Here is a 14,127-nt window from a genome sequence, read left to right on the forward strand (position 1 = left end):
CACGCATGAGAAGGCGGACTTTCTTCTCGGGCATATCCGGGTTGGCGTGGCGGAACAGACGGTTCATTTTTTCCGTGAATATGGCAACGTTCTCGTTAGGTAGCTGCACTCGGGCGTCCAGCATGGCTTCGGCCCTTTCCTTGCGCACGACGCTCGTAAAGGTGCGCAGGAAGCCGCTACGGAACAGGTCCCATGTTGTCATGGTTGGCTCCCGGTTCTCAAACCACGTTCTGGCGGCGTCTTCTAAGGCGAAGTATACATGCTGCAGCTTGTCATCGGAGTCCCAGTTGTTGAAAGTTATGATTTGTTCGTAGGTCTCCAGCCAGGATTCCGGGTCTTCTGTAGCTGCTCCGTGGAAGGTCGGTGGGTCCCGAGGTTGTTGCAGGATAACGGGGCGACGCTGGGGCAGCCATTGGTGTTGTTATGGCCACGATTTTCTTTGTCGTCTCAGGTAGAAGTCCGTGATCAGGGGGCAGTCCTTGCAGTCTGCGGCTAGCACGCTGGTCTTGGGGGATGTTGGTTTTGTCCCCGGGCTTCGGGCTTGGATCGCGACTTTGCGGGGGCGTTCGGTACATGAACGCACAAGCATTTCCACCAGATGTCACGTGGTAGTGACTGTGCAGAAAGCAGCCAAACTGGAGAAAGACGAAACTAGCGTTTTATTGGGCGAACTTGTGCCCTCAAAAAGAGGCTGCACTTAAAGAACGGTGACAGCGGCGAACACAGTCGGCGATCGGTGAAAATCTGATCAGCGGGTCAAGCGCGTTGGCTTTTATACATCGGTCGTCGAATGCTCCAGAGTAATCGCTGGGACCCGCGTGCCTTCAACAAAGTTGTACATTATTCGCGACGCGCACACACGCAATCAGATTACACAAGGTTCGGTGACAGACAGCAGATGGAACCATCGATAACATTCCATCGATAACCATCAATAACATACATGCAGGTGCGTCCTGCGCTGCATGATAACATTTGTTAAGCGGTGAAACGTGGTCACCCGAGAAAGATAAACATGTACATGTGTCAATATGACAATTACTCCTGCGCAAAAGGGATGGAAAACGAACGAACGTGCGGTAATGGATCAAGCACGTGCTGGGGGGAGTGCGGCAAGAATGCGCACCTTTTTTTTTTTTTCTTAGCATTCTTATCATCAGATGTGTCTACGCGCAGGCCACACGCTGTATCGATCTTGAAGGTAAACGCTCCATAGCAAAGTGAAATGGATGGTGCCTTCACGCGCATTTTGTTGTTCCCATAAGTCTAGCATTGGCGGTTGTGTAATTTCAAGCTTCCGAGATACGGTACGAAGTGCTCACTGCGTTGTGATCGCGAGTTCATGGTCGTCGAGTGAGATCTGTTAATGTTTGCCTGAGCGTGCATGACACCGATAAAACTACGAACTTTGTGTAGTCTCTTTGCTATCGCCATCAATGCTCCACCTTTCTGGCGAAACTGACTTTTCTTTTTTTGGCTCAGGACCAATATCCATATTTTTTTACACTCTTGTTTCTAATTTGTGGGTGCTGGCTGCGAGCACTAAGTGCGGTCAGCTATGGCGTCGAAAATATATGGCACTATGTGGTGCAACACATGCAAATCTCGTATGCATTGAGCCATGTTGATGCATTTCTCTCAGTGCAATCTGCACTACATGCACTGGCACTCATAACTGCACTATTATGGCCCAACCTTTTTGCAATTTGCTTATAAGTGCTTACTAACGAGATATTATCCAGCCGGAATGCTCTGGAAATTTGTGAAAAAACCTCAAATTAACGAAATTCGTGATTTAATGAAGTTTTTCACTGCAAGTACAACTTTGTTATATCGAGGTTCGATTGTATTTCGGTATACTCCTGTAACTTGAGAACCAGCAAACACAGCTCCATGAAACTTGGTAGTTTTTCAAATGCTTGTGATATGAACTTGCCCTGAAAATTTCATTCAGATACACCAAAAAGCAAAAAAGTTGTTTTTGGTAGCCTTTCCATTTAAGGGCCCCTCAGCAGGCCCCATAGAAAATTTTGGTTATACGCCGAAAGTTGTTACATGTCCTCTAGGAAGCGTTCTACCGTAAAAATTTTTCAAATTGGCTCATTAATAGGCGAGATAGAAGTACTTCAGTGACGCGAACCCATGATTTCAGCAGGCGGGCTTCACTGCCAACCAAGATGCTCTCTCCAGTCAGGAACGCTATGCATTTCCACTGACGACGTCGCATGCGAGCTGTTGTCTCGTTTGTGCAGCACACGATTTGGTGTGCTGTGCATAAGCGAACATGACTAGTGGTATAATTCAGCGCTACACAGATAATGAGGCAGTACAAACGGAGTGCATAGCATAATCATGCGCTGGAACCCGATAGAAAATGGCACAGTTTTGGTACCTGTGCATGTGACCGCACGACTGTGGGAACATGCAGACGAAGCAGAAGTACATCTCTCTTGCTTTGGTGTGAAGTAAAACAAAAAACACACAGACATTCAGTTTGTGTGTTTTAGTATTTCTCTAAACTTCAATTTATCAATTCAAGCAACAGATCATACAGATAACAGATGTTGTCTTGAATAATTCTCAAAGTCACGTGTCACCACGAGCGACATCAGACGGCAGACACGAATACGTAGGCGCAGGAACACGAGTATGTCACTGTCTGGCTTGGAGCGCGGCAGCCGCGAGGAGAAGGAAAAACGGCGTTCAGTATAAAATTTCAGATCTATCCACAGCGCGTAGCGATGTAATACTGCACAGACACGATCGTTATCACGCAATGTGTGCTCTACGCTTGTCAGCTCAAAATGGCCAGACCTGGTGAAGGGCCTTTTAATGGGAAGGCTACCAAAGGTGTGGCTTTGAAAATCAACTTCCTTATTTCTTCATGGATTTTATGAAAATTGGCAAAAATGTTTAGAATGTCTAACATTCTAAACATTTGTAATGTCTCCCTGATGCTTTGAACACCAGGGAGAACGTTTGACTTAATTTTATTGAGCAGAATTTATCACCCTCAAACTTCCTTGAAGGGCTGGGGAGCATAACGCTATGGAAGGCTTGTTGAGTATTGACTGCATAGCTAAATGCGTGCTGAAGATCGTGACAGTCTTGCACTTTAAATACTTTAGTTTCTTAAACAATTTTAATGAAATCTGCACTGTTCATGTAATTTTACCATCTGATTTCAGAAATGCAATTATTTTTTTCCTATGATAAACATTTTTGATGATATCCAAAAGAGGATGTTCTTTGTTTAAGGCCTAATGAGCTAATTAACAGCAACTTGCACGGTAACATACAGCACACTGAATCGATACTGAATGTTCACAGTGTGTTTTAAGTTATGAATTGTTGTTTGAGGCCATTTCTGAGTGAAGTTATATGTTGTCAAACTTAGTGATAAAATGTTACAGGGTCTTGTAAGACCTCTCTGAAGAGGTGAACGGCGAAAGCCTACTCTTCGTCCTTTCATTCGCCTCTCTCTTCTTGCCTCTTGTTCTTTTTTTTAGTCATTACTGCTAACTACTAAGCATTTTTCGTCATTTGTGATCAATTGTGGTCATAACAAGCCGTCATTAGACATGTTGGTCATATCATAGTCATCGGAGCCGTGACTTCAGTGGCTCCCTGTGTCCAGCTCGCAACCCTCGGCGGCAGGGAAAAGAGCCGGTAGTCACCAACAGCTGCAACAGCTCTCGCGAGCAGGGCATGTCGGCGTAAGCGACGCTTGCTCGTTCCGACTACAGCGTCGCCGTTTCCGGAGTCTTGGCCTGGAGTTGGGCTGTCGAGTCTGCAGAGCTGCCGCTGTGACCAGTGCACGCCAGGTGTACCCCAAGGACAATGTTGGCTCACATTTGTACTTGCACAGCGCATAGACATTTCCTCAGCATGGCTACTGCTGCATGCACCAGCTCTTGTTCGTGAAGCACGCGTTGATGTTAGACTGTGTGACATGTTTCGCCGGAATATAGTTATTTAAAGTTGGGGGGATGTGGGGATGCGCGACTCTCACGCGTCCCTTGATATGTTGTTTTCCCTGCACGTCTCGCGTCTCCTGTAATCTGCCTTCTCCACGTAGCTTAGTGCCACTGGTTGTCGGTTTGTTTGCAGTGCATTACGAGAGATGGCGCGAGTATGGCACTGCTAGCACCACCAAACAGTGGGGCTGGTCGGGAGCGACAGGGAGTAAGCTCTTCCTCTTTGGCTCCGGGTCGGCAAGTGATGCAGATGTTCCGCGTATGCGCCGATCCATGCTTCTGCGAGACCATCTCGCGAGGCCTTGTTCGAAGGCGCCACCGTTCACGTAATCTCAGGTGCGAATGACCAGGTATTAGTGTTCAGCCTGGTGTGAACATATACGCTCGCTAACCGTTCGCGGCGAGTCGGACTACTTCGATTTGTCAAATGGCCATCGGTATGTTTTGTGGATAGCAACTCGGCTATCACGCATTAGTCTATGAAAGGTGCAATAAATGTCCTTGTGATTGCTTGCACTACTGTGTTGTCGTTCCTTTGTCCCAAGAGCATGAGTGAGAACCCCACAGTAGTGATTACAAGTAATTTCAGTCATTATTAGTCATTACTGGTCATTACTAAGCATTTTTAGTAATTTCTAATGAATTGTAGTCGCTACGAGTTGTTATTAGACATATCGGTCATTTCGTAGTCGTTACTGCTCACTACTAAGCATTTTTAGTCATTTGTAATCAATTGTGGTTATTACAAGCCATCATTAAACATATTGGTAATTTCGTAGTCATTAGTAGTCATTAAATGTCATTAGTAGGCATTACTACTTATTACTAGGCATTTCTAATCAATTATGGTCATTACAAGCCACTGTTAGACATATTGGTCATTACTAGTCAGTATTAACCTCTACTGATCTCTATTATAACGTTATCATTTACTAACTGTCACTACCAATCATTTTTCATTCTTTAATCTGTCTTCATATGGCGTGATGATGCTTCGGCGGACACTCCGGCGGTCAGGTCTGCTGACAGAAACTTCACCATGAGCCTAGAAAGGCTTTCACCTTAAAAATGCCCACCTTGATAATATAAAAATATCAAGTTGGGCATTTGTTATGACTAAGATTGACAACCTATAACTTTGCTTCAAAACGGCCTAAAATAATGACTTATAGCTTACGATACACTATGAACATTCAGAATCGATTCTATGTGCTGTGCATTGCCATGCAAGTTGCTGTTAAATAGCTACTTAGGTCCTAAACAAAGAACATTTTGTTTTGGATATCATAAAAATATGTATCATAGAAAAAAATTATTTCATTCTAGAGATCAGCTAGCGAAAATACATTACCTGCGTAAATTTTATTCAAACTGTTGAAAAAAATAAAATTTCTTGAAGTGCCTTGCCCCCTCAAGGTTTTCTGCAGCTGCCTACAGGCAGCTGCAGAAAACAGCCATTCAGGGAAGGTAGCCGCATGTCTCAGAAAAGAGTGCAACATGTGGTACAAACAGACCATCAACAAAAAAATAGGCAAGCCACTTTATTGTGCCATTATACATTGATTAAAGGGGCATGTGGCAGTGTAACGAAAAATTCCAAACAACCAAGTAGCCTTAAAAAAAGGCTCGGCAACTGCACTTGGCCCAAATATTGGGTGCAGTCTTTTTATATAGCAGAAGGTGTCACATCTCACCGTGGCAGCAGAGGGCACGTGGATGGAGGCAACAGATCGTGGTTGCACTTGGTTGGCCAGGTGGCACAGGACCACTCCATCCACAAGGGATGGGCCAATTTCAGCTGGCAGTTGGACCTTTAGTCTGCTCTCAATCACCTGCACAGCACAACAGCAGGGCAGGCATTCACACGGTGCAGTGGGAGCAGCTACCAAGCCTTGGCAAGACCCAGATAGTGCTCTTCCACTATCACTCGCAGGCAGATCATTTGCTGCCTGTATCCATTTCCTTTTTTACACCCTTTTCTTGAATGTGGCAGTCTCCTCTGTGGGGATCGAGGTGCCTCCCCGTGCCTCATCCCCCAGCTCGCGCATTCTCTGCGAACCGCCGCCGTAACAGCAACATGGCAGACACAGCTAGCGTGCCGGAGCTAATTTCCCGCTTAAACCGTGCTGCTCTCTCCCCGGCTCGAATCACCGTGGAACAAGTGTCACCAGGACGCGTACTGATTGGCCTCCCGAGTGGCGTTCCCCCGGGCACCCTGCCCTCTCCACCCGAGCTCTCTTTCGCTCAGCGCTTCATCACCGCGGCAGATGCTCACAGGCCCGCAACGAGTTAGCTACATGGTACCTTTGCTCCCGCGACTCCTCGTTCTCGCGCTTGGTGGACCGTTTACCAGTTAGCCCTAGCGCAGCAGGCGCGCATACTCGATCGGTCTTGCGGTGAGCCTTTGCCTGTAAGCACCGCGACTGTCGCACTGTGCTGTATCTTGGGTGAATAAACCCACGTTTGTTGGCGATCTGACTCTGGAGCCTTCAATGCGCCATGTCGGAAAGTCAATGAACCCTGCCATAGCACCTTTGTGCGTTGCCGAGTGGAGAAGCGTCGTGCCCTTTCCTGACCATGGCTCGTAGGGTGAGCCTTGTGCAAACGCCTCTCTACACTCCTAGTGGGGAGACTTGTTTCTAGAAAGTTTGAACTCGGCTAGCTCTTCATGTTGGACTGTAGTGCAACTGCTTGCATTATTTTTTTACTTTGTAAACACAGATGACACATGACATATCACAAGTGTGCTGAAAAACTGTTCAGGACCCCTTGAATACTGGTGCATTCCATGAGGCCCCAAAGTGGAAAATCCTTGCGCCATAAAGACCGACTATTGCGTGAAACCTGCTCCAGCCAAGGAAAGATCATGACTAAAAAAATAGCAGTGTTAGAACAGGGAAAAATGTGCATTTGTAGCAGACATATTGGTTTTTGTAGCACACACTTTTGGATCGTTACATGAGACGCAAAGAAAATTTAGTAATCCATGTCTTTTCAGTTGAATCTAAAACACTAGACAAAGCAAATACAGCTAAACCTACACATAACAAGCTTCACTACAGATGAATCTCAATAATTCGAACTCGAAGGGGCCCAAAAATTTGTTAACTCTTTCCCTACCATGGGGAAAATAGGTGTTTCTTGTAGGTTACGCCAGATTTTTTTTCTGAAGGAACTACACTGCTCAGTATTTTCTGTAATACATAAACAAAAAGCAGAATGAATGCACTTTTCATGCATAAACGTTTTATTAGCAAGATATACGCCACAAAAATGATACAAATTGCCAGAATCAAGATTGCGGGGTAAGATTGGACAAAGTTTGTAAAGACACACTTGTATCTACAAAGGAACATAACATGTCTATTGGCCGATAGCAGCCATGTATGGGAATCTGATATATTACGAAACAAAGCGTCTAGAAATGAGTGAGGAGCAGGCTTCTGTTGAAGAGGGCGAACTTGAGAGAAAGGTGACTTTGTTCTCGACTTGCGAGCTCCACGTGCCGCGCACGACTGCAAAACTTGACAGAGATGTTCACAGCAGCATACGCTATCCGTGGACTATGTTTTTTCACTAGGCCCAAGGGATGGTACAGGACATCTTTAAGGGCAGCAATAGATGTAATAGAGTAATGGATATGACACTTTCTTCAGGAAGCGTAGCTACAGTAAGTGGACCTGGAAAAGCCCTAATGATCAAACAAGAAATGAAATAGATTTCATACTTTCTGCCGATCTGAGCATAGTGCAGGATGTAGAAGTGTTAGGTAGGGTAAAGAGTCATGATCACAGGTTGGCGATGTCTAGGATTCACCTCAATTTGAAGAGAGAAAAAGTAAAATTGGTCATGAAGAAACAGGTCAACCTAGATGCAGTAAGGGTAAAAGAAGACAAATTCAGGTTGGCACTTGCAAACAAATATGCAGCCTTAGAACAGAGAGATGAAGATGACATAGAGGCAATGAATGAAACCGTAACTAGGCTGGCTTATTACAGAAAATATAGTATTATAGAAAATATTCACCAAGGTAACTTTCAACAGAATAAGGGCAACACAGGACTCTAGCCAACCAAGGGAACAGGCTGGCTTCAGGAAGGGATACTCTACAATGGATCACATCCATGTCATTAATCACGTAATCGAGAAATCCGCAGAGTACAATCAGCCTCTCTATATGGCTTTCATAGGTTACGAAAAGGTATTTGATTCAGTAGAGATACGATCAGTCGTAGAAACATTACGTAATCAAGGAATAGAGGACACTTATGTAAATATCCTGGAAAACATTTACAGACATTCCACAGCTACCCTAATTCTACACAAGAAAAGTAGGAATATTCCTGTGAAGAAAGGAGTCAGGCAAGGAGACACAATCTTTCTAATGCTATTCACTGCGTGAATAGCATTAACACGACTTAATTAACGACTTAATTCAGTTTGAATAGTAAGGAGCAGCGTTTACTTTGCTCCAAAAAAAAACAGAAGGCAGGTGTTAGTAAAATGCACAACCAATAGAATATCTTCGGAAAAAATGGTAAAGCCCAGAAGAAGTACTCAAGCTATTAAACTGGGAAGGCTTAGGAGTAAGGATCGACGGCGAATATCTCAGCAACCTTGGGTTTGCTAATGACATTGTTCCATTCAGCAACAATGCAGACGAGTTTCAACAAATGATTGAGGACCTTAACAGAGAGAGTGTAAGAGTGGGATTGAAGATTAATATGCAGATAACAAAGATAATGATAAATAACCGGGCAAGGAAACAAGAGTTCAAGATCGCAAGCCAGCCTCTAAAGTCTGTGTAGGAGTACATTTACCTAGGTCAATTAATCACAGGGAACCCTGATCATGAGAAGGAAATTCATAGAAGAATAAAAATTGGTTGGATCGCATACGGCAGACATTGCCAGCTCCTGACCGGAAGCATACTATTATCATTGAAAAGGAAGGTATACAATCAGTGCAATTTACTGGTGCTGACATATCCGACAGAAACTTGGAGACTGACAAAGAAACTTGAGAACAAGTTAAGGACCGTGCAAAGAGCGATGCAATAAAGAATGCTGGGCATAATGTTAAGAGACATAAAGAGGGCGGTTTGGATAAGAGAACTAATGGGCGTAGCCAATATTCTAATTGACATTAAGATGAAAAAATGGAGCTGGGCAGGTTATGTCATGCATAGGTTAGATAACCAATCAGGGTGTCTACCAAGTTCACATTTATAAATTCCCCGAGTTTTTCAGGTTTTCCGTGAGCCCCTTTGCAAGATTCCCTGAGTGACCCAGAAATTTGTTTTATGTAAAGATGGGCTGACACCATGCTGCCCAATGGTGTTACTCTCTAGCAAGCATGTTAAAAAAAACTACTTAATTCAGTTTGAATAGTAAGGAGCAGCGTTTACTTTGCTCCAAAAGAAAACAGAAGGCAGGTGTTAGTAAAATGCACAATGAATAGAATTTCTTCGAAAAAAAAATGGTAAAGCCCATGGCAAATTGAGTCGAGCATTCTTAAATGTGAATAAAAAGGAGATTCATAGAGAAGCAAATAATTTCAAATATGAGCTATTTCTATGAACTCATAGCAAGCTCATTGGTATGAGGCCCGAACTTTGTAACAAGCGAGATTCTCTCTGAGCTGGAAAGTCAACCTCAACTGTCCTGACATACTGTCAGCCCGCGCACAACGCTTCAGTGTTGCGTTTCATCACTGCTTTTAAGTGTTCATTTGGTTTCGATGATGGTCACCTGCATCATGGCATCATCCACTACTTTGTTTTTTGTGCTCAAAACACCCTGCCGGTGAACCATTAGGGTTATGGAATGATGCCAAGAGAAGAGAAGTGCAGTCGAGGACGGCAGAAGGCTAGGTGGGGCAATTAAATTATTAAATTCGCATGCGCTAGTTGGAATCATTTGGTACAAGACAGGAGTAATTGGAGATAACAGAGAGAGGCCTTCGTCTTGCAGTGGACATAAAATAGGCTGCTGCTGCTGCTGATGATGAATGGATATAATGAAGTCATTTCTCAACAGGAGATACCTGAGTGAGTTGGTGCATATATAAAGTAGAGCCTTGTTCACACCTTGTCGTTCGGGCAAAAAATGCAAGAAAAAACGAGCTAAACGAGAAAACGTCGAATCCAAAGTAACTAAAAAATTTGACACACTCAACTGTATCCGACATCTACCTACATCATGTGAATTATTGCGCACGATGCATGAGATACCACCGCGTGTCGAACTGGTGGGGCTTCGCTGGTTCGAGACACGGTTTGTTGTTTTCCTATTGCACACTGTTTAGAGACAGCGACAGGAAACCGAAACGAAATCAAGGTGGTTGGCAACACTGGATGTGACACTCACATCATGCATCAGCAAAATGTGACACCCTCATCATGCCGCCTGCAGCAGGGAATAGCGGGCTGTTAGGATTATTGCCTACTAAAAGTGTGTAGTACGCTACCAACGACATTACACCCCATGCACCATAAAACATATAGGTGAAGCTGCTGATCCTAATAGGTTTGGTGGCAATAGCTGTGAATGCAGTGTGCGACAACCCGTGAGGTGAATTGCTGGTGCTCGAATAAGAAACTGAATGCGCGCCACCGTTTTAATGTAACTCAGGTGGGTGAGTATTGCAGGGAAGCTGATGTGACAGGCCGTTATATATTGTTCTCGATCGCGTGCGCCTCGCGCATTTTCTTGCTTGCATGGTGTTACGATCGGCCAGCAGGAGAGGGTAGTGACTTTTGAACCTCTCCCAGCCTGCTGCGATGAATTGCTTCGTGAAGCCAACAATGCACCTCCTTCGGACAGCCCGATTGCGCCAGCAAGACTAGCCCCATTTGGCGGACTGAGTATAGTTAGTTGGCCTTCACAGTCTAATTGGAGCAAGAGAACTCCTGGAAAAGGGTGGGGCTTGCCCATGGACTCCGTTAATCTTGACATACGAGGAAGCTAACTGAGGAGTCAGTTCTGGAATCAAGATGCACCAGCTTTTACGAGGACCCTCTCCCCTCTGTGTGTTCAGTGAAACAAAAGTGCGGGAGTGAGTGTGTGAACCGTCGGCCTCCAAGGCGGGTACATCGACGACATTGGAAGCTCCGACTGGACGAAGGTGGAGCAGCAGATTTCCCTTGCCTGGGGTCTAGGGAGAACATTGAGTTTTAAGCAGCCATTTTCGGTTGCTTGGTGCGATTTGTTTCAGTCATGCTAGACTGATGAAATGTAACATTCTCCAGTCTTCATGTAAATGTTATAACTAAATTCCGTACTTCTAGTATTCGGTATGAAAAAGTCACTCCCTTCAACCACGTCCCTAGCGTGGATGATCCGGACGACGGCATGGGCCAGCTACCACCTCTTGACATGCCCGACCCCAACTCGTACAATGGGATCTAGTGGCCAGAAAACGTATAATACGACCGCAGTTTGATGACGTACTGAACGTTGGTACTGAAAAATCAACTCATGAGTTGGCAAAAAAACGAATGCAACTCTATTGCCTCATATTTGTGTTCTTGATCGCAAACATTGGTGTCGGGAAATCGTACTTAACTGGGATCATACCAACGATGTTCTAGTGCACATGATAGAAATAAATGGTGCAACTTTAACGCAAACCTAAGGCAAAGAAGACAGACACAAGTGCTGATAACTGATGAAGTAATTGAAAGTAATGATAAAGTGCATTTGGCTCTTGCTTTAACTGTTATGATGAAGTTCAGGTGTAATTACTTGCACTGCGGCCTTGGGAAGCGTTACAGAGACACTGTGTGGCTAGAAATGGAGGTAGCCTTCTGTCCACGCCACACAGAAAGTGTACCGCACAATGCCCATCCCTGTGTTCTGTCCTCAGCAATGTAAATGAGCCAGGCAATACGAACAACCCGGTTTTTCTGCCTCAGAAGTGCAGCGAGAACTCTCACCCATCGAAGCTGCTCGATGAGGTCGTGCTCCTCGCGTGCCCTCTCCAGGCCTCGGCGGATGGTGAAGTCGCCACCCTGGGGAGTGCCAGCACGGCTCGGTCGTGGTGGTGTCCTCATCCCATCACTGGATGCCTGGGAATCACAGTGAACCCACTCGTCATGTTCTGTGTGATGTGTGTGAATGTTCACTACTTAAGCTGACTTTTGCTCAAGCTAGTCTTCACTATTGTCAAAGTTTCAGTCCTATAATCATTCACATTATTCACACAAGCCGTAAACTTTGACAACACGCCATATATGAGCTTTTTCTTATCACATCAAATTTGCTCCTCATGTAATATTGTAATGGATTAAAAGTACAGTGGGAGAGAATGAGGATAGAAAGTTGGGCGAGTTGGTATGGTAACATACTCTTGGTTTGTAGTGCGAAATGACACACACACAGACTGCCTTCTTCTAGTCTGTGCGCGTGTCATTTCACGCTGCAAGCCAAGAATATGAAGAGAAGGAGGAGGTGGTGCTTTGGTGGGCTTGGAAAATAGGCTACTGGCAATCAAACATCAGTGTCAACGGTATCAGGTCAGAAACAATCTGCTTCTTTCACAGTGCGATGGCGCATGCGCCCTGCCCTAATTGCACGCACTACTGCAAATGACCATGCAGTGTATTGCATTGCGACTCCACCGCTAGATTTACGTCAGTGCGGTGTTGCAAATGTATGCAGCATACGCCTGCAACTACGTTTAACATGGGAAGCGGCCTGAGCTTCGTCCGGACTGCATCGTGCGTGTTCTACTTAATGTAGGAGCTTCAATCTCATTTATACATTAGTTTTCTGCTTTGGCCACAAAGAAAGTGTGTGCCTGTTTAATTTGGGGGTGCGTTAGAAGTGGGCAAATACTATCTAATGAATCAGCGGTGTGTTCTGGCATTTTTTTCTTAATCTTGTTTAATTCGTCCTCACTGATAATTAAATCTGTTTCATGAGTACCATCAGGGTCGAATAGACATAAGTCGACTGTAGAATTTTCCTGTAAATCTGGCTACTGGGGGCCTGGGCTGAAAGAAAAAAGAAAGCAGAATCGAGGAGAAAAAGACAAAAACCTGGAACCGCCCCACTTGCCTACATACGGCGAATTTTCGCTGCACCCGCATTTGTGGTGCACATGCCGTCCAGCACGCCTTCCTTGCATCGGCACACGTCTTGGCGCATCTCCTATCCACACCTCTGAAGCACAAGTGGGAGGCGTGGAAGGGAGAGAGGTGCATGAGGCTCTCAATGCAGGGAAGACGTGTTGGGCGACATGCAGGCAGCTGTGGCGACTCAAATCTTATTTTTACTCTTTTTTTTTATTTTACAGTACACTGTGTTCCTTTTCCCCCTTCGGTGCAGACACCCAGTAACCAGATTTACAGGAACATTATAGTAAGCAGTTTATCTTACCATACAACACATAAGTGTTCACGGGGACACCACAATTAGAAGTGGGTCTGACTACTATTTTCTGTCTAATTATTATGTCTGATGTCGGCCCCCTCTGTTCCCTTCTTTTTTCTGTGTGTCTGTGCGGTCCGGTTATAACCGGGTCATTTTCTGGGCCTTTGAATATTGTTATAGGTGGGTTCGATTGTAGTTTGATTAGCTCTTAAAGTGCCTGAGAACATATGTAGTTAAAGTTGGGTGTGCATCATTTGTGTCACTTCACATGTTGTCACTTCCATCTGAAGCAGCATGTTAGATGAGCAAAACCTTTTAAAGTGAAAGCTGTAAAGGCCCTGTTATGAATTGAGCACAGCATCGATGCCATCGAGTGTGAGTTGACCATGAGCGAAACATGTCTACCAATGACAGCATGCCATGCGCCGTGTTTCTACCAACCACAAAGCGGCACGCACAGCATGCTTTCTAACAACCATAACGCATTTCTATCATCCACAGAAGCAGTGGTAATGGCTGCCATGGATCAGAAAAGAACCAGAAAGCTTGCCTTCGCACAAAAAGTTCGCTGCAAATGTTTCCCGGTAAAGATAACGGTTGCATAAGCTGCAGTTGCAGGCAAGCGTGAAAAGGAGCCAGGCATCCTTTAATGCTATTACATGCCACCTTCAATGTAGAAGCTTTAGTGTGTTCCCAGTTTTTCAGCTTCCTTTTATAAAGCATCTATCTTTTCAATTCTCATCATTATCCACATATCCATATCCACTGCAGGCCGA

The 14,127-nt window shown here is 44.9% G+C and overlaps 1 protein-coding gene across 3 annotated transcripts in view; it reads right to left on the reverse strand.

Moving 5' to 3' along the window:
- Lrch (Leucine-rich-repeats and calponin homology domain protein) overlaps nt 1–14,127 on the reverse strand; it is a 205,513-nt gene that overhangs the window by 74,502 nt on the left and 116,884 nt on the right. For all 3 annotated transcript variants that reach the window (XM_065439258.1, XM_065439257.1, XM_065439256.1), the window contains 2 exons: nt 11,914–12,045; nt 5,672–5,809 (listed from right to left, as the gene is read on the reverse strand). In XM_065439258.1, coding sequence (XP_065295330.1) covers nt 5,672–5,809; nt 11,914–12,045 — 270 coding nt within the window. The remainder of the gene's footprint in view (nt 1–5,671; nt 5,810–11,913; nt 12,046–14,127) is intronic.

Source organism: Dermacentor albipictus, chromosome 1 (genome assembly GCF_038994185.2).
Source record: "Dermacentor albipictus isolate Rhodes 1998 colony chromosome 1, USDA_Dalb.pri_finalv2, whole genome shotgun sequence".
NCBI lineage: Eukaryota > Metazoa > Arthropoda > Arachnida > Ixodida > Ixodidae > Dermacentor > Dermacentor albipictus.